Consider the following 20,969-nt stretch of genomic DNA (forward strand, 5'->3'; position numbering starts at 1 on the left):
AAATGAGTAACCTGGTTTTCATCAGATAGGGTAAGGGTCAGAGAAACGAGGGCCAAAAATAGTTGGAGCTCCTCCGGTGGAAACAGGCTGAGAGATGGAAAAACAAGCTCCTTCCATGACAGTCAGGTGTGCGGTGGGTGCTGCTGACAGTGGACAGACAAATCCTAAATAAAGCCAATGGATTTAACATAAATAGAAATGGTAGAGGAAACAGAACATAAGGCCAGTTGTTGATATTTTTCTATCCCTTTGGAAAGACAGTGGGAAAACCTAATCATGATTTAGCAGTGGGTGGCACGCTGACTCTGAACTTATGGAGGTGTATTCTGATAATTGAGTGTCAAGAACGACCTGAGCTGTATCGGAAATCCCAGGTCCAGGAGTGGAAAGCTTTCTGAATATCTCTGAACTGAGTCAGAAAACTACTGCTCTGGACGGTTTCCAGCGCCTGCGGGTGCCACTAACAGAAAGCAGAGAGAGAAAGGGGAGAAGTTGAGGCGCTCTGCCCCAAGCACAACTCCTGTCAATAAATGATCTGTCATTTTAAAGCTGTGAACTTTTCTTCTTCGGGGTGAATCCACACGCCCTTTGGCTGAAATGTAGCAGTCTATGAACAAAATAACATATTTCCCTTTTTATTCGGATTCATGCATGGGGCACGGGTTTGTATCTTTTTATATTCTCTTGTAGCAAAGTGTTAATCCCAGAGTGTGTGTTTTCTTGCTCCGAGAAGCAAACTACACTCATTTCCTGACCAACACCTCCTACACTGTAATCACATTTTCCTTGTGGACGACTATTGGCAGGTTGATGTTTTCTTTATGGTTGTACTTCATGGCTCTGCAGTTCCTTTTTGTGTATCTGCAAGCCAGATTCCTTTTTTCTTTCTTGACCCAAACAGCAGTGGAGAGTACGGGTTGTCTGGAGCCACATCAGCCAGTGGTTGATTTTCTAAATGACAGTGTCGTGCAAGAACTTTGACTTTGATTTTTTAGTCCTTTGATTGCAGGGTAGGAGAAATTGGAGAGGGTTCAGTGGTGGTATTTTGGAGTTTTAGCTGTGTGATGATTTTGTGATCTTGCTTGTGTGTACAGACAAGATGTAACTGAAGTGTTGTACTGTGTTCTTGTTTTTTGTGCCGGTTGCCAAAGCTATAAAGCCCCATTCATTCAAGGTTTGTATCCCCTCACCCACCACTCCATCCTCTTATCCTCTCAGCGGCTCAGCTCTTATCCGCCCTTTATCTTTTCAAGTTGCTAGCATGCTGAGAGGAATACTAATAGCACAAACAATACACTGAATCTATCACGAGAACCCTCTTTCTCATCTCTGTAGTTTGTAAGAAGGGTTTTTTCTATGACATTTTGTCCTGTAAATGTCCAGATTGCACAAATGAGCGTTCATATTTCACCCAGGGGTAAGCACTAATCATAATATAGTTTGGTTGAGGTCTATTTGAGACTCTGTGCGCGGCCTCTTCCCAAAGTGCCGATGAGAGTTTCTCTGAGCTTGAGTCGAATTCCTGTATTTCCTGAATCTGCTTCTCTTTACTCTGGAAAGTTCAACATGTAAAATATTTGAGTAACATTCATCTTGAAAGTGACATGTCTGAGTTTGATCCAGAGTGAGACTGGGTTGGACAGTAAAACTGAAACCAGACTAACATTGTTGAGGTGACAGAATAAACACCCAGCGGTTCATCTGTTCATTCTTCTCTGCTGTCCATAATTTAGAGGGGACACACATTTTGGTGACTGTAGCATCTGACACCAGATATTTCACATTTTTATGTGACATTTTTCTGCTGATACAGGCTCACCAGAGATGTTTCTATCCACTGGATATATAATTTTCACGACACAGTGCAACACTTAACCATTTTTTCATGTGTGAATGTGTTTGTGTCTGCAGGAGGAGATCTTGTACCAGTACCCGGTGTCTGAAGCGTCCGGCCAGCTGAAAGGAGTGAGGGGGATCTTCCTCACTCTGTGTGACATGCTGGAGAACGTCACAGGAGGGCGAATACTCAGGTGGGAGAGAAAGAAAGAGAGAAAGATAGTAATTTTTTTGGTACATATGGAGTTTGTAACTACAAAATACATATAAACTAGGGCGTGCATTTTAAATAACTTCCATATTCGTGTTTAATTATTAAAGTGTGCTGAAGTACTCACAAAAGAAAATCGGATGGAAAAATAGGAAGGTAAATTGGGGGACAATGGGAAAACAAGTGCAATTTGAAATTTATTCAAAGATAACAGGCCTCAATTAGTCTATCAAACCAATTGAAAGTTAACATGAGAAAAGATTTCATTGGTCGCTTAGTTGCAGAAAAAAAAAACCTCCTCTTATCAGGAGCTGCACCTTCTCAAAATAAATCAAAACCTATATGACTGGACCATGTGGAAATTTAATTTGAAAGGACAGACACAGGAAGTGTCCACGCTCAGCAGTCAGACAGGAGTCAGGTTAATTTCCAGGGCTGGTACCTGCAGTTATTCCACAGGCTAGTTAATAACATAATTACATTAGCCCACAGCGTCATTAACAGGCGGCTCGCTCAGTGTGTGACGTGCACTTGTAGATAAAATATAGGCCTATATTTATGAAAGTTCATTAGTACGGTTTTGTATTTCTCTGTAATGTAGCACAGTGTTAACAATGTTACTGATACTATTCTTTCTCACACCTTCAACTCAAACCATTGTGTTGCCCCGCCCAAAATATGTAATTTAATCAGTTCTTAAAATAGTTTTCGCTTAATGTCATATCTTATCGACTAAACAATTAATGAACCAGTTGTTTTAGCTTAAATTGGCCTGGGGGTGATAATTTTGACACCTAATTATTTTATAGATAGAAGTAGAATAGTTTAAAGAAGTATAGAAGAGCTCACACAGCATATATAGAAGTATATAGTTTAAGGAGATTGTATTGGTTGTATACAAAACAAATGATAGTGTTAAGTATTAACTTATCTCAAAATCAAGACACATTGTTGTCAGGTTGTTTCATGAAGAGGATGTGTGTATCATATTTAGTGCCGTTTCTGGTGCGATTTTTCCATCCTTTTTTTCACCTCTTCCTCGCCCAGCCTGTGAAAAAACACTGGCACACAAGGGAAGATGCAGCACAAAGGCATCTTCTATTACAGTGGCTCTTTTATATAAAGAAATATAATAAAGCGTCCAAATGAATGTGGGGATGGTAAATTCTTAAATTATTTTTGTTGTAGCTCCCGCAAATTCCTAACTTTTCTGCCAGCTCACTGCTGGATGTTTTAAATATCAACACAGTTCACAGCTGAGTTTAAAACAACAGTGAGCTGGGAGCAAAGTTTGGCCGCTAGCAGAGCCGTTGGATGTTAAAAATACAACAGTTAGATTGTATTCATGCTAAACCTGCCCTCCTTGTTGCCTGTTTAAAATTTTGTCACTTGTCTTTTGATGTTTTGGCGTTTCACCCTCAGTTCTTCTCTGCTGCTCGGGAAACATCTGGTACATGTGGGCTACTGGAAGGAAAGCAACAACCTGCTGGTCATCGGTCTTCCTGCTGAGAGGTAGAGGAAGGCAGCATCAAACACGAGCTACACACCACATTTCATTTGAACCACGGCCTTTTCCAGCTTAGAAACCATCAACATAGACATTACATGACAAGAGTTGATTCCATACAGAAGGTCTGACATTGGTACTGATACTAGTACATTATTAAATTTCCTTAGCATGACGTGTGCTTGAGAAATAATTTTCATAGAAGAGGAAACATATTTAAGAGCACGATCTGTAGAAACAATTCAGCGTGCACATGTGCTGCTTTTTGTCCTTTGCCGGCAGGATGAAAACCTCTTTAAGGAACACGTGGTTGTAAAACGGTTCATGGGATGAGTCACATTACCCACCTTTTCATTTTTAGTAACCGGGTCGACTCGATCAGTCATCATCTCGGTTAAAACAATAAACTTGTCCGTGCTGAAAGTACACACTGCAGATTGATTTTTGGGGAACACACACATGTAGAAAAAACAATAACCTCTAAAGTGTTTTTGCTCCTCGGCTCCTGGCTGTGAGTCCAAATATTTGATAAGCAGCGGATCTCCTGAAGCTGAAGTTTATTCAGGTCTGTGTTTGACATTTTTCTGTTTCCCTCCAGGGTTCCACTGCTGTATCTGCAGACAGTGGTGGGAGACGTAGTGCGGACATTAAAAGTGATGTACGGCTCCTTAGACAGGTGGGTTGGTCTTTGCTTTCCTGTGGTCCTGCTGAGAGAGCTGGTTGAAACTTCCCCTCTCTGGCTTTTATTTTTTTATGCCTAAAGGAATACTTCATCCTCCAAATGATCATTTGTATATCACTGCAAAAGGACTGCACTGCCGGTTACATAAAGTTAGTGATGAAAATTTTGTTTTGGTGAACAAAGAATCCAAAAACTCAGAAAATTCTTGATGAATTGAAGTCAAAGGGATCCGAGTTTAACAACACATCTGTTAACAAACTCTGACTCAACTCGTGTAGTATAATTAAAATCTCATTTATCTGATTTTCATGAATCTCCACGAGAATCTCCATGAGACTTCTTTTTGCGCCACAGCCTCTTACTTTTTCTTCTTCTCCTCCTGAGGCCAAATTTGAGACTGAGTAGGAAGCACAGACACTACCTGGGTTTTGGGGACACCTTGTATGTCTCCGGGTGGCAGAAAGGCACGGAAGAATTTTTCTGATTCATCCACAACTGTGTGAGAGGAAGGAATCATGTTCGTCACCACCAGCGGTTGTGAGGACATTATCACTTTGAGAACATGAAGGATGATGCCATCGTTTGTAACAAGGCTGAGAAGCTGAAGAAGCTCTATGAGCAAAACAAACTGCGAGAAGAGCTCATAGACAAAGTGATACAGTGGCTCATTACTTCCCAAACAAGACACACCTTTCTGACAAGTAACTGAACTGAAAGTGAAACTTATCCCATGCTCTCTTCAAAGACAGACTCCATTTATAAAAACTGTAATTTTACCTCACTGAACACTGGAGCTGCTGGTCTACCGCTATCTTAATGGATAGCTTGTTTGTGTTATAGTATGATTTTGGTGAATCCGAACTAACCCTTTAAATTGCCCAAGTCATGCGATACTGCAAACAAACAAACTGATGGAGGCAGTGGCTGACCAGCAGCTCCTGTGTTCAGTGAGGTAAAATTACTGTTTTTGTCAATCGAGTCAATGGAGTCTGGCTTTGACGCAAGCATGGATAAGTTTCACTTTCAATTCAGTTCTGTCGGTAAGGGCTGTATGTTTCAGAAGTACTGGGCATAAAACTGGATAGTTGAGGCTATGAGTTGTGTGAGAGTTTGTAAATGGATGTTTTGCTCTTGTTAAAACGTGGACCCCTATGACTTCGATACATCAAGAATTTTCTCCTTTTTTTATCCTTCATTTCCTTCAGGCATGTGAGAAAAACAAGATTTTCTTCATGAATTCAACACAACACTTGGCGTGAAACGGATACACAAAAGTGTCTGTCGGGGGGTTAAGTTTTCCTTTAATGCAAAAATATACAAATATAAAAATAGTTTGTTTTACCAAGTCAAAGCAAAAGAAAAATTTTCAATTGGATTTCATGCACAGTCATCATTGTCTCGCTTTTTTAACCCTTGTCTTTGCTCTCAAATATCCTCATGTTCTTGAAATGTAATCATTCTGTTATTGTTCTGTGAATTATCTCCTATATCTCCTATATTATGTTGTGCTACTTCAAAAAATAAAGTTATTTATTTAGTTAGTCATGAATGACTTTTATGTGTTATTATGACATTCATGTGTTGTTGTGTCCTCTTCAGTGCGTTCTGTAAGGCGGACCACGCTCCCAGGTTGGACCACTTCTTCTGCCTGTTCTTCCAGCAGCTCATCCAGCCGTCTCGTTTGAGGGACGGCTCCTTAGCACCGCCCCCGGACGTCTCAGGGACCCTTTTTCTCGACGGGCTGCCGGCGGTCCGATGGCTCACACTGCCTCCAGAAATCAAGGTGCATTTTTTAATGTGTGTGTGTGACAGAGACAAGAATGTTATTCATACATCTAATTTAGTCTTGGAGTAGCAGTAAATGCAGTGATACCAGATTTTTGTGTATCCCAGTGTCCCTGTGTCCTTACCTGTTTGAATGACAATATTGTCACCATGCAGCTATAGTGCCCTCTAGTGTCCACTGTTGAAAACAACACAATATATCAGTTACTATCTGGACTGAATTGAATATTTTTCTTTGTCCACAGATGGAGGTAGATACCGTCCTCTCTGATTTCGAGTCTTCAGATTTTGGAGAAATGGTGAGAAAACACACCAGTACTGCTGTCTGGCAAGCATAAAGCACTTTTAAACATGTACCACCTATTAGGAATGTCACAATAGCCAATTACAAAGTGATGTCTGAGTCGATTAATGAGTCACATCACTTGTGTTCCTTTATCCTGCTGCTCATTAGTTGAGTGAAGATACATGTTAGCGAGATGCCATCTGTCTTCTGGTCTCAGCAGGGGAGAGGAGAAGGTTAGACTATATTTAGAGGCGTGTTTATGTGCATGTTTGTGTGTACACTCCGTATGTGTTTTTAATGAGAAGCTAATGGGGTCTTGTTTGTCCTTGGTACGTGCAGCGTTAACTGATTACATGAAGCCGCACTAGGACAGAAAACAGATAAGACTAGATGAGACAGGGATTGTTGAAGCAGGAAGTACTTATATATTAAGGGTCATTATTAAACTTAAGTTTTTTAATTCTTCATCACAGATTTTTCCACTTTTATGCAAATATTTAGACACAAAAAGTTAAACACTGGACATCTAACATATATACTGACATACTCTCACAATGTAACGCATATACACACCAAACTTTGTTAAGTATATTTATTTCCTCTGCTCATTATTCTCACGTATACTTCGTAAAATAAGACTGGTGGCTACAATAGTGATGAATAATGTCTCACTTACTCTTCGAAAGTGATTTCAGCCTTTGTTTACGCTCTTGTATTTTTATCTTTGTCTTCATGTCTTCAACAGTCTGAGGACTATTTCGGCCTGAGGCGCCTGTATGTGATTCTTGGCTCCTGTTTGTTCTACAAGGTGGGTTCATCAGTCAAAACAAACACACACACACGCCTCAGTGCCTTATCACAGTAATATCTTCCTCCTGATCATACCCCACCGTCTAGACAGCAGTCCTTAAATGGCAACAATAGAGGACTCAGCTAACAGAAGGTGACCCTCCAAACAAGATAACAGCCTGTTCTGTGGCTCTGTGACAAATCATCAACCTCATTAATCTGTTCAAATATTAACGAAGGGCAGAAGGAGGGCAGCCGACTGTGTTGTGTCCTGTTACAGTGAAGGTGTGAGAATCACCTGGCTCGCCTTGCTTCATCACATTTAACTGGCTGTAGATGATTTTTTTGTGTACCTACTTAAATGCAAGGGGTATCGGTGGAAAAAAAAGAGAATTTGATCTTTTATTTTCATTTATTTATATCACAGTATACACAGGGAAACAAGATACGACCTCTAGGAAAGATTTGTTTTATATCGATCAGTGGTTGTTAGACTTTTTAAATAATGTACCCCCTTTCAAATATAACACAGTTATTTTCAATTCCAGTATATTGTGACACCCCTTTGTGAACTTTTTTGTGTTTGTTGCAGCAGTTGATGGTTTACAGCAGTTGTAGAAAAGACTCCAGCACATTCTCTAACTTGTTGTCTAACACTGTTTGCCCGATGAAGGTCTAGTCTCGGAAACATTGCAGCATTAAAATCATTATTTTTGCAAGTTAGACAGTGTGTGGGAGTCTTTTCTACAAGTTTTATTCTTCTTGTCCCAGATGTGCGAAGTATTCCTTCGTTTTTGTTTATGGCAGTGAACAATGGCTTAGAAAATAAGAATAATGAATATAAAATGTGGTTTATTAAACTTACATTTACATTTTTTGATTGAATTTATTATAATTATTTAAGGAATCATGCGTGACTTATATTTTTAAAATAAACATTAAAAAACAAAATCTGACGTACCCCCTGCAGTACTCTAAAGTACCCCTAGGGGTAGCTGTACAACCATTTGAGAGACACTAATAGATAGGTAGATCACAGTGCACAAGTTAAAATTATCCCATTTTACTTGAGTTGTACCTTGTATTTTCATGTGACAAATAATTGATTGATTGATAATGGATCCAGATGCAAAACACCTCTCAAGGTGCTGAAACCAGGTGGATGTTTTTTTCCTCTCCTTTAAAGTCAAAATGGATGCTCTTCTTTTCAGAAAGCCAAAATGTAGGCAGTTACAAATAAAATTGGAAAAGGCTTTTGTATTTGCAAAATTTTGAGGTTTTATTTAACTCTACAAAATTAATTTTGACTCAAAATGTTGGCTCCAAGCCCTCGACACTTGTTCACTGAAGATCTTACTAAACTGTGTACACACTCACCTTCTAGTCCTACCTGATCGCCAACCATCTGCCTAAAGAGGACCTGCTGGACGTGTGCCTGTACTGCCAGCACTACTGCCTGCTGCCGCTGGCATCTGAGCAGCGGGTGGGTCAGCTGGTCATCTGGAGGGAGGTGTTTCCTCAGCAGAGAGCCAACAGCAGCAGCGACACTGCGCCAGGCTACAGTCAGCCTCAAGGACGGCACTTCCTCCTCATAGTGGGGCTGGTAAGGAGGCAGTTCACTGACTGGTGGTTGGTTTGAACTTTGTTATCCACGTGTCATTTCCCAGTGTCTGCTCATAGTAATGTTTGTTTTCTCTGCTTGTATGTGTTCATCTCTCCACCTCAGAGGCACTTCATGCAGTGTGTGCTGTTGGAGGCAGGCGGCTGTGCTTCACCAGCTCTGGGTTCTCCAGGACCTGACTGTGTTTACGTAGATCAGGTGAACCTTTTTGAACTTTAAATAAATTCCTAACATGCTTCACATACTTGTGCTTCTTGGTGCAATAAATACTCCCCGTCGGGGAATCGAACCCCGGTCTTCCGCGTGACAGGCGGAGATACTGTCCACTATACTAACGAGGAAGGTGGAGGAAAGGCTCACAACTGGGGCTTTTATAGCCATCTCTTTCTAAAGTACAAACTGATCTGTTGATCACTACAGTGTAAAGTGACACTCTCTGATGTTGTGACTCCAGGTGAAGGCCACTTTGCTGCAGCTGGAGGTGTTGGAGGCAGGTATTGAAGAGCGTCTGAATGCTCCACCTGCTCCCTGCCTGTCATGTGCTGACTGGTTCCTCCCTGCTGCCACGGCTCGCGACCGCCTGGACAGCCTGGCCTCCTCCTCCCCCGTCTTCAGCAAGCTAGCTGGGGCAGTTAAAGGCTCCTCCACAGGGGCCAGAGGCCGCAGCCTGTTTGGGGAGAAGGCTCGGAGGTCCAGCCCCCAGAGGAGCCTGTCGGACAGCGGGAGTGAGGGACAGATGGATGGAGGGTCAGGGTCTGGGTCATCAATGGCTCCAGGCCTCAGTCCACATTCCACCCCGGACTCTGGGAGGAAGTTAGGGGGGCGTCGGGACTCGCTGGGGTCTGGAGGGTCTGATGGGAGTGGGGGCAGCGGAGGCCTCTTCAAGGTACGGCTGTAGTCTTTTATTATGTATGTCTTATGTTCATAAACTGTTCATGAGCAGGTTATCTATAAAATGTATAACATAGGAGGGAGACCATGACCAAGGAACACAATATTATACTTGAAGCTCATCCTGGAGTTTTTTTTAAGGTTTTCACTATATTTTTTGCCTTTAATCTTTTTTAATCTTTTTTAATATTTTATATAATCTGTAATGGACTGTAATTATTTGACTTGTTGTATGTTTTGACATCAGGTTCCCAGGATGAAGCACCCGAACCCATTCTACCTGGGCACACTGAAGAAGACCCTGACTGAAAGGGAGACAGAGGAGATGTACAACACCATGAAGTAAGTGATGGGAAATAATCCTTTTCTCTCATTCTAACAGCACATACAGCTCATGTTAGCTACAACTTGGAAACACCTAAATGTTCTCATTGTCACAGACTGACCTCAGGTGCAGAGAACACCTTGTTCCACTACGTCCTGATGGAAACTGTTCAGGGGATCTTCATTGCTCCGACACACAGAGAGGTGGCTCAGCTCAGCGGCTCAATCCACCCACAGCTCATCCGCAACTTCCACCACTGCTGCCTCTCCATACGGGCCGCGTTTCAGCAGAGTCTGCCAGCCAGGGTGAGTCGGAATTTACAAAGTTATAAATGAATATTGTCTGTAACATAAGACCTCCTCACAACTAACAGCAGTTAACACTCATCATGGCAAACAGCATTTGATAGTAAGATGAGGTGTTAAAGTCAAGATCACCTAAAGTCACAACAAGACCAGATTCTATTAATATCAGATCAGTAAGTTTGTCCATGGTTTCCCATCATAGCAAGATGATGAGATAAGATCCAGCTTTGTGTATCCTGAGGGAAACTGTTTGGCAGCAGCTGTAGTAGAAAGTAGGAAAGAACACAAAAATAAGATACAAATATAAATAAAGATTTAAGTTTGAAAATATCAAACAGATATCCAAACTATACACTGTGATGAAAATAGAAACAAGGTTAACAGCAAGGTTGTTCCTGGTGCAATAAATACTCCCCGTCGGGGAATCGAACCCCGGTCTTCCGCGTGACAGGCGGAGATACTGTCCACTATACTAACGAGGAAGTGTGAAAGTCTGCTGACAACTAAGGTATTTATATCTAGACACACAAGAAAAAATGGGAGGACAAAAACAAAAAGGAAAAGTAGGGTAGTAAGTTGAGTTTGCATCAGGGCTGCAACTAACAATTATTTTCTTACTGTTTATCTGCCTGAGATCCTCTAGTGTTTCCCTTCTCTTTGTTCCAAGATCAAACACAAAGGTTGCAGACAGCCTTTTCTGTCAGGGTCCCTGGACTGTGGAATGACTTATCAGAACAGAGTAGGGATGCAAACTGTATCTTCTTTTAAGTTAAAAGAAAAAATAAATAAAATACAACTCAACTACAACTACACTCAACTTTTCAAAATAATATTTTATTGTATTCTTTTTGTAAATTTGTTTTATTGGTTGTGTTTATATGTTGTGATGTGATATGTCAACTGTGAACGCTGGAAGTAGGAAAGGTTTTATATATTTTAATGGCATATTATACCACTGCTTACTCACGCTGTTCAAAAATTAAGCCAAAATATCCTGTATATGGCTGCTCTTACCTTGCGCAGGTGGCTTAATTTGGAGCCAGAGTCTGCGCAGTAGTGATCTCCACAGTATGGAGTTTCCACCCATACACCTGTATGACCATTTGTGAGCAGTGTCACTCATCATGAGCATGCCACTTGGCATATACAACATACTCATTTTTATAGAATCAAGTAACACATTAAAACCAGACTCCACTGTAGTCCTTCAAAATACATTACAAACATCATGGCGAAGTATGTCATACAAGATTTATTTTTTTTTTAAAAAAAAGGATAGTATAATATGTCATTCAAAATAGCATGAAAAACTTCAAAGTATAGCATGTCCTTCAAAATTGTATAAAAAAGTATAGTATGTTGTTCAAAATTGTATAAAAAAGTATAGTATGTTGTTCAAAATACCATAAAAACTTCATGCTGTAGCATGTCGTTCGAAATCGAATAAAAATATCATAGTATAATATGCCATTTAAAATAGCATAAAAATATCATAGTATAGTATGTCGTTCAAAATTGCATAATAACGTCATAGTATAGCATGTCGTTCAAAATTGCATAATAACGTCACAGTAAAGCATGTCGTTCAAAATTTCATAAAAAAGTCATAGTATAGCATGTCGCTCAAAATATGTTAAAAAAGTCATAGTATAGTATGACGTCCAAAATTGCATAAAAAAGTCTAGTATAGCATGACGTCCAAAATTACATAATAAAGTCATAGTATAGCATGTCGTTCAAAATTGCATAAAAAAGTCATAGTATAGTATGACGTCCAAAATTACATAATAAAGTCATAGTATAGTATGACGTCCAAAATTGCACAATAACGTCACAGTATAGCATGTCGTCCAAAATTGCATTAAAAAGTCATAGTATAGTATGATGTCCAAAATTGCAAAAAAAAGTCATAGTATAGCATGTCGTCCAAAATTGCATAAAAAAGTCATAGTATAGCATGTCGTTCAAAATTGCATAAAAAAGTCATAGTATAGCATGTCGTTCAAAATTGCATAAAAAAGTCATAGTATAGTATGACGTCCAAAATTGCATAAAAAAGTCATAGTATAGCATGTTATTCAAAATTGCATAAAAAAGTCATAGTATGTCGTTCAAAATTGCATAAAAAAATCATAGTATAGTATGTCATTCAAAATTGCACAATATCGTCACAGTATAGCATGTTGTCCAAAATTGCATAAAAAAGTCATAGTATAGTATGACGTCCAAAATTGCATAAAAAAGTCTAGTATAGCATGACGTCCAAAATTACATAATGAAGTCATAGTATAGCATGTCGTTCAAAATTGCATAATAAAGTCATAGTATAGTATGACGTCCAAAATTACGTAATAAAGTCATAGTATAGTATGTCGTTCAAAATTGCACAATAACGTCACAGTATAGCATGTCGTCCAAAATTGCATTAAAAAGTCATAGTATAGTATGTCGTTCAAAATTGCATAAAAAAGTCATAGCATGTCGTTCAAAATTGCATAAAAAAGTCATTGTATAGCATGTTGTTCAAAATTGCATAAAAAAGTCATAGTATAGTATGACGTCCAAAATTGCATAAAAAAGTCATAGTATAGCATGTCGTTCAAAATTGCATAAAAAAGTCATAGTATAGCATGTCGTCCAAAATTGCATTAAAAAGTCATAGTATAGTATGACGTCCAAAATTGCAAAGTCATAGTATAGCATGTCGTCCAAAATTGCATAAAAAAGTCATAGTATAGCATGTCGTTCAAAATTGCATAAAAAAGTCATAGTATAGCATGTCGTTCAAAATTGCATAAAAAAGTCATAGTATAGCATGTTGTTCAAAATTGCATAAAAAGTCATAGTATAGCATGTTGTTCAAAATTGCATAAAAAAGTCATAGTATGTCGTTCAAAATTGCATGAAAAAGTCATAGTATAGCATGTCGTTCAAAATTGCATAAAAAAGTCATAGTATAGCATGTCGTTCAAAATTGCATAAAAAAGTCATAGTATAGCATGTTGTTCAAAATTGCATAAAAAAGTCATAGTATGTCGTTCAAAATTGCATAAAAAAGTCATAGTATAGCATGTCGTTCAAAATTGCATAAAAAAGTCATAGTATAGCATGTCGTTCAAAATTGCATAAAAAAGTCATAGTATAGCATGTTGTTCAAAATTGCATAAAAAAGTCATAGTATGTCGTTCAAAATTGCATGAAAAAGTCATAGTATAGTATGTCGTTCAAAATTGCACAATAACGTCACAGTATAGCATGTCGTCCAAAATTGCATTAAAAAGTCATAGTATAGTATGTCGTTCAAAATTGCATAATAAAGTCATAGTATAGCATGTCGTTCAAAATTGCATAAAAAAGTCATAGTATAGCATGTTGTTCAAAATTGCATAAAAAAGTCATAGTATAGTATGACGTCCAAAATTGCATAAAAAAGTCATAGTATAGCATGTTGTTCAAAATTGCATAAAAAAGTCATAGTATGTCGTTCAAAATTGCATAAAAAAGTCATAGTATAGCATGTCGTCCAAAATTGCATTAAAAAGTCATAGTATAGTATGACGTCCAAAATTGCATAAAAAAGTCATAGTATAGCATGTTGTTCAAAATTGCATAAAAAAGTCATAGTATGTCGTTCAAAATTGCATAAAAAAGTCATAGTATAGTATGTCGTTCAAAATTGCACAATAACGTCACAGTATAGCATGTCGTCCAAAATTGCATTAAAAAGTCATAGTATAGTATGTCGTTCAAAATTGCATTAAAAAGTCATAGTATAGTATGTCGTTCAAAATTGCATAATAAAGTCATAGTATAGCATGTCGTTCAAAATTGCATAAAAAAGTCATAGTATAGCATGTCGTTCAAAATGTGATTTAAAAAGTCATAGTATAGTATGTCTTTCAATATATGATTAAAAAAAAAAGTCATAGTATAGCATGTCGTTCAAAATGTGATAAAAAAAAAGTCATAGTATAGTATGATGTCCAAAATATGATACAAAAGTCATAGTATAGCATGTCGTTCAAAATATGATAAAAAAAAGTCATAGTGTAGCATGTCATTCAAAATGTGATAAAAAAAAAAGTAATAGTATAGTATGTCGTTCAAAATATGATAAAAAAAGTAATAGTATAGTATGTCGTTCAAAATATGATAAAAAAAGTAATAGTATAGTATGTCGTTCAAAATATGATAAAAAAAAGTCATAGCATAGTATGTCGTTCAAAATATGATAAAAAAAAGTCATAGTATAGTATGTCGTTCAAAATATGATAAAAAAAGTCATAGCATAGTATGTCGTTCAAAATATGATAAAAAAAAGTCATAGTATAGTATGTCGTTCAAAATATGATAAAAAAAGTCATAGTATAGTATGTCGTTCAAAATATGATAAAAAAAAAGTCATAGCATAGTATGTCGTTCAAAATATGATAAAAAAAAGTCATAGTATGTCTTTCAAAATATGATCAAAAAAAAAAGTCATAGTATAGTATGTCGCCCAAAATCATGAAAATAAAGTCATTGTATAGCATGTCGTTCAAAATTGCATAAACTTTGCATAGCATAATGTTTTACTATAAGTTGTCATCTCAGCTCTTCTCTGTCACCATGTACGAAAAATAATCTTCTATACATTAATGCTTTTAACCACTCAACTAATTGTTAATGTGATTTCCTCTCCTGCAGGGCCGTCGGGCTGCAGACAGGCCTCAGGGCGGTGGTTGGGGTCTGGGTCCAGTGAAGGAACATGGGGTCTTATTTCAGTGTAAACCTGAGAATTGGACCGACCAGAGGAAACCTGCTCCCACCATGACTTACTGGGTCATAGGGTACGTCATCTTTAAATATTTTTATCTACAAGCCTTACATGTTCTGAATAATTGGGGAGTAAGGAAGTACACATCTAGTGAGATTTAGTTCTGCACCAGCTGTAGAACCTGTGGCTCCATGAGCAGGGCATGTATCTCAGTCTGATTTGTTTTGTCTTCCAGGCGGATGTTGCTGGAGCCTGTTCCTCAGGAGTTCTACGTGTGTTTCCATGACTCTGTGGCAGAGGTTCCTGTGGAGATGGCCTTCAGACTCTCCTTTGGCCTGGCCCTGTGATGTGTCATTTTCTTGTATTAGATCAGTGACGCAGTATTTGAACTATCGGAGCATCTGTGTCATTCTCAGGAAAAACTGTGGTGCAGGTTAAAAGCACCTGAGAGCAAACGTGGTACTGAACAGGGGCTGCGTGGAGTCTTAATCTAACAACGTGCCTCCATTTCACATCTGATTTTCCTGCAGATAACAGCAGAGCGTGACTGTGGCCTTACAGCAGTGATAAGCAAAGAGCAATGAGTTCAGACCAGATCATTTCTGTGCCTTGTTGTCTTCATGTGTGTGTTTGTGTGGATGAAAAGCCTCTCAGTGAATACCTCAGACACTTAAGTGTAAACCTCTGATAAGACCTTCCAGTGAGAGCAGTCGTCAGGACAGTTTGCTAAAGTAAAGTTTACTTAACTGGACCAATAAAAACACAGTTTGTATGCAGTGTTAGAAAGGCATTTGTTAATTTAATATGTACAGTTTTGTATGGACATTTGTTTAAAAAAGAAATTAAAGAAGCAACACAGTTCATCTTTTATTCTTTCATAACTAATTTGCTTAATATTAACCTTTGTCAGTCTTTAATCATAATTTTTCATTATTGAGAACATTAATAATAGTCAGAGTGGAAATAATTCTACTCTTAAGTAGCCTTCACAAATGGAAATCATAAATATTGTACATGTGGTACACAGATATAACGTACATAATTAAATTGTGTCACCAGCGTCACAGCAGGGAAAACCATCATTATTAATATGACACGGCTACGAAAAAAAGGGATGATAATAAAAAATAAATCCACATTCTTAGTCCTGTAACAGTTCAGTTCAAGTGTGAAGCTCAAACGACACCTCCGACGTCTGTGTGGCCATCGGATTTCACCGATATAACCACGTGAACTGTACACACCTTCATTTGTGTCCATGTGTAATGTATCTGGTCCTTTAAAGTTCACGCTGTGCTCTGAACAAGCAGCAGGTTCCTCTTATAACACTCGAGGCTGCACAGAGGAACCCTGGTCTTAGAGCAGGAGTACTTCTTGAGGTTGGTGCACCCACTGACCCCGCAGCTCACCTGGGCTGCCGGCGGAGGACAGGGAGGTGCCGGGGTCGGAGCGGGGACCCCTGTGGGGAAGGAGATGGCCATGCCCTGGGCGGAGTCGCTGTAGCGGACCATGGGACACTGACTCTGCTTGGACTTCCTCTCCCTCATGCTCTTGATCTTGGCCTTGCTGGTTTTCGTCAGTCTCTCTATTGTCTGGTTCTTGTTCTCCTCGGCCTTCTTGGCCGCCTGCAGGCGTCGCTTTCGGGCGCGCTCCTCCCGTTTCTGCATCATCTCTGCAGTCATCTCTTTCTCCTTGTAACCCATGGGGAGCTCCAGGAGGGGCTGGCTCTGCTGCTTGTGGAGCAGGGCTTTCTATAGGTGAACAAAACAAATACATTCAGGGATGCATGTTTTTAGTCACATTAAAGGGTAAGTTGACATTATTCTCCCATGTTTTTGTGTGAAATTGGTCAGGCAGCAACGTCATCACTCACACTATTGTACCCATTCATCACCAATACACAAAAACATGGGAAACAGGGACCAGATTGGAAAACATTTCTGATCAACAGGGGGACTGAAGTACATGTATGTGCTGCCTCCGCTCTTCCTCACCTGTCTGGCTGTGAGCAGAGACTCGTCGACCTCCTTCTTCAGCTCTCCGTTGTCGTCCAGCTCTCCCTTCTCCAGAGCGTCCAGCCACCTCTCCTCCTCGTCCACAGGCCCGCCCAGCATGGAGTCGGAGTCCATGTCTGGCATAGGGGACGTGGCCAGGTTGCTGTCTTCATCTGATACACAACACACAAGATGAATTTATTGTCCAATCAACATCAGAAAACTGTCTTGGCTGTGTTGATTAAAGTGTGTTGCTTATAAATAAAATAAATGAAATGAAATCACACATACAAACTGACGGCTGTTTTCTGTGTTTGAAAAAGGACATGCAGAGGTTTGATTCTGAGCTGAGGGGGACTTGATGCTGTGTGATTTTGAATGTGAGTGCAAAAATCGCTGTGTAAAGATGGCTGACAGCATAAAAGTGGTGACTTAAGACAGTCCTGAACAAACTAATAATCAGGATTTAGATTCTGACTTAAGGTAAACCTCCGCTAATGTGCTTTGATGTGGACTGAATCAATAAGGAAATGAAACATGTCTGCCTCTGTCAGGGGGAGGAGACAGAAAGAAGGGCTGGTTAAATAAAACTGAACAGTTTTCCTCATCTCAGGATTAACTAGCTCAGCTAACGCTAATCAAATAACTCAGTTATCATTAAACCAGCTCTCTGGAACACACCCCAGGTTTATAGTATCTTAACACAGAGTACTTGTAACTTACCCAGCCAGGCCCGATACTGTTCCAAAGGCACAGAGGGCTCATCGTCATCATCGTCGTCGTCCTCATCATCATCGTCCTCATCATCATCAACATTATTAATAATCATCAAGGGAGAGGGAGGACAGGCCACACCAGGATGCACAGTGAAAGTGGGAACACTGAACAGGTGGACAAAAACTCACTGAGTGACTGGTTTCACACGAAACTGAGCACTGACGCTATGTTTCACAAACAACCATCACCTCACTCACCTCTTGGTCCCCAGCGTCTGTCCTCCCAATTTGATCTTGAGCCGGAGCTGCGGAGGAGGCCGAGGAACCACGATGGGCTCCGGCTCCGGGGCCTCGGTGAAGCTGTGGTGCTTCCTCTTGTGCTTCTTGTGTTTTTTATGTTTCCGCTTGTGGACGCTGTGCAGGCTAGAGCCGCCTTCACCTGCAGAGGACGACAGGGAAGCAACACATAGATAAACATGCATGAACTATTAAATCATGATTCATATGAAGCAAAATAAGTCCAGTAACACTTTTACTGCTGATGTTTGGTAGAGTGCTCACAACAAATGTACAAGTTGCAGCAAAATAAACAATAAACAAGACCTGTGTTTTTCCTTAAGCCGCATGAAATACATTAACTCTTAGAGACGCACTCATTTCTGTCTTTTTTTTAGAAGAGGCAGGGGATCATAAGGGGCAGATAGCAGGTCAACTGTATATGTTAAGTAAAAGTGCTCCATATTATCTGAAATCTGGGAACCTGAAGATTAATTTGAGGTGCACCTCAGCTCTGTGTGTCAAGTTTTTCTAGTCAGAAATGTACCAAACATTAAGAGTCTATAGGGGCTTAGGACATGATGATGGAAGGACATATTGGCCAATTGTTGGGCAATTATTTGAGTGGATACCATTTGTTACACAGATTTGGTGCTACATTTATGCACTTTTTACCACTCAAGGGTTGATAAACATGGTCAGAAATCCCTCTAAAACACTACATTAAGCCTCCAAAACCTTGAGGAAGTCCGTGAAAAATAAAATGCTATGGTTTGGATTAAAAAAACTATTGACATTTGGAGATTTTTGTTAGACCCACAATTACCGGCAATTGGAAACCGCTGAGAAACCCTCTTATTGTCAATAAACCTATTTAAGGCAAATATCCTCTGAATGCCTGAGGTCTCTAGTTTGTGGCTGTTAAGTTTCATGAGGCTGTGATCATCCTAGAGGTCACTATAGGGCATTTTATTCAGTAAAGTCTGTTAAAGAAGAGGTCTCACTACACTAAAATGGCTGCTGTAGAGACTGACATCATCACATGTTGACAAAATTTGGCTCATTGAATTACCAAGAGTGTCAGCTTTCCAGTTATACCCAATTTATGCCAAGACTGTTCAGAGACCCCAGTACACAGAAATATTTAATTTTACCCAAAACTTTATGGGACTAGCATAAAATGAGCATGTCTGTAAAGGGAGGGCTGGTGGGTACCCATACAACCCATTTTCATTCAGATATCTTGAGGTGAGAGTTCTGCAGTTAATCCTGACACAAGGTATATATTGTATTGTACCATATTCCGTTAATGAGAAACCCAAATATGCCAGCTGGAGCACTCTGAAAGAAATCAGGATGTATACTGGGAATATGAATAACTAATTTCTCTGCGCTCATGTAAACACCATATCCCCTATGTGAATATCACAACCGGGATGAGCCTCATCAACAGGTTATTCATGTTCATATAACCCCACTGAGGTGCAAATGTAGTGCTACAGTAATGCAAAAATTGATTGCCTATAGACATGGATGTACAGTATTACATCTGTAGTGTAAGTATTGTTTTCATGCTACTGCACATTGTGTCCCATAATGTAATGTGAGTCACTTAAAGAAGCTGATTTAACCTTTAAGATGTCTGCGTCATCACTGAGTGTACAGTTCAGTATAAACAACCATAACTATGCCTTTCAAAATGATTCATTAAAAGCCAATAATCTCAAACACTCACCAAGAAACCTGGGGTGAATCATGTCTTTCCTTTTCCCCATTGAAACGATGAAAGGGATGCAAACACCAAGTACAGGACAGCCGTCTGCAGCTCTACATAGCAGCTGGGAAGTTATCTGGAAAAGTGAGCCGCTTCTGCAGAAGAGAGAAACACACCCGTTACCTTACACTGAACACTGAATGCAACAATAATAGAAAGGCAACAGTTATGTTGATTTGAGTGTGTGCAACCTGTCTTCTTTTCTGTGTTAGCTCAACCGTAGCAGCAAATTATTTACTTCTCATTTATTTAGAAAAGCTTTGACTTTGACTGTACCTCTAGCAGTGTTGCAAGGAGTCATCGTACCTGATAAATAGCCAAGGCAACAGCTACGTAGCTTCAGGTGCATGTTAGGTTTCCCAATTTGATGTGTTACAGAGGCCATGGCAATACTTTATCTTTTTATTCATTTAGAAACTAACTAAAGGTTAATTTGAACGAGACCGTTAGCTATGACTTTGACTGTATGGGGTTGCTAACGTTTGCTAGCATGCATTAAACGCCTAAAAGCACCCCGTCGCAAAAATAAACTCGAGTTATCACTGAATTTTGAAAGAAACAGTCGTGCCAACAACTGTAACCCTGAAACAACTTAGAAACAGATGTAAAGTTTAAACTAACCTTACTATGTTTGTCTTGCGTAGCCAGTTAGCACAACTAAGCTAACAACCGGCTCAACTGCTACGTTGATTTAAGTGAATGTTAATATTCCCCCTTTGATGTGTTACCTTATCCGTCTCCTTTTCATTTATTTAGAAAATAATAAAAAGTTAATTTGATTGAGCCTGTTAGCATTGACACCAACTGTAACTTACCTTACTTAGCCAGGGGGTCGCTAACTTTTGCTAGCATGCGTTCAACGGCTAAAAAGACTCCCATCGCAGAATGTATTCAAGAACCCACTTTGGAATGAAAAGGAGGTAGCATAAACTGTAACCCTGAGATAAATGTGTCTGTAACAGATTTAAAATTAAGCTAAAATTGCTGTGTTTGTCGTACGAATCGAGCACAGATGTTTCCAGCTAGCACGACTAAGCTAAGTGAACAACACGGAAGTTCACCGCGTCGTCACTTCCGGTTATTTTGAGCCCTCGGATACGGTTGACTGCCATCTTGTGGAGAAAAAACAAAACTTAACCGGCGACTGACGCACAAGACTTCACACCGGTAAACATTTACGGCCGTTGTCTTTATTGTCAGTAAATTTAAATAGTT

General features: G+C 39.5%; 2 protein-coding genes, 1 long non-coding RNA gene and 2 other non-coding genes across 7 annotated transcripts in view; 1 reads left to right on the top strand and 4 right to left on the bottom strand.

Moving 5' to 3' along the window:
• Positions 1-15,857, top strand: part of intu (inturned planar cell polarity protein) — a 31,712-nt gene extending 15,855 nt beyond the window's left edge. For all 3 annotated transcript variants that reach the window (XM_078164043.1, XM_033610322.2, XM_033610320.2), the window contains exons 5-17: positions 1,912-2,030; positions 3,470-3,559; positions 4,153-4,230; positions 5,836-6,019; positions 6,267-6,320; positions 7,053-7,115; positions 8,481-8,699; positions 8,823-8,915; positions 9,172-9,603; positions 9,856-9,950; positions 10,049-10,238; positions 14,925-15,067; positions 15,230-15,857. In XM_078164043.1, coding sequence (XP_078020169.1) covers positions 1,912-2,030; positions 3,470-3,559; positions 4,153-4,230; positions 5,836-6,019; positions 6,267-6,320; positions 7,053-7,115; positions 8,481-8,699; positions 8,823-8,915; positions 9,172-9,603; positions 9,856-9,950; positions 10,049-10,238; positions 14,925-15,067; positions 15,230-15,341 — 1,872 coding nt within the window. In that variant the 3' untranslated portion in view covers positions 15,342-15,857. The remainder of the gene's footprint in view (positions 1-1,911; positions 2,031-3,469; positions 3,560-4,152; positions 4,231-5,835; positions 6,020-6,266; positions 6,321-7,052; positions 7,116-8,480; positions 8,700-8,822; positions 8,916-9,171; positions 9,604-9,855; positions 9,951-10,048; positions 10,239-14,924; positions 15,068-15,229) is intronic.
• Positions 5,865-7,962, bottom strand: LOC144459661 (uncharacterized). The gene is made up of 3 exons (XR_013488502.1): positions 6,984-7,962; positions 6,147-6,199; positions 5,865-6,001 (listed from the first exon to the last, which is right to left on the bottom strand). It is a non-coding gene; the product is annotated as an uncharacterized LOC144459661 (long non-coding RNA).
• On the bottom strand, positions 8,987-9,058 carry trnad-guc (transfer RNA aspartic acid (anticodon GUC)). Its single transcript has one exon. It is a non-coding gene; the product is annotated as a tRNA-Asp (tRNA).
• trnad-guc (transfer RNA aspartic acid (anticodon GUC)) lies at positions 10,649-10,720 on the bottom strand. The gene has a single exon. It is a non-coding gene; the product is annotated as a tRNA-Asp (tRNA).
• ino80b (INO80 complex subunit B) lies at positions 15,761-20,821 on the bottom strand. Its single transcript, XM_033610323.2, has 6 exons — positions 20,570-20,821; positions 19,716-19,849; positions 17,963-18,143; positions 17,712-17,869; positions 16,989-17,161; positions 15,761-16,745 (listed from the first exon to the last, which is right to left on the bottom strand). Exons 2-6 carry the CDS (start codon positions 19,753-19,755, stop codon positions 16,281-16,283), a joined length of 1,017 nt encoding a protein of 338 aa, XP_033466214.1. The 5' UTR covers positions 19,756-19,849; positions 20,570-20,821; the 3' UTR covers positions 15,761-16,280.
• Positions 20,822-20,969: the final 148 nt, after the last annotated feature.

The sequence above is a fragment of the Epinephelus lanceolatus genome, chromosome 22 (assembly GCF_041903045.1).
Source record: "Epinephelus lanceolatus isolate andai-2023 chromosome 22, ASM4190304v1, whole genome shotgun sequence".
NCBI lineage: Eukaryota > Metazoa > Chordata > Actinopteri > Perciformes > Serranidae > Epinephelus > Epinephelus lanceolatus.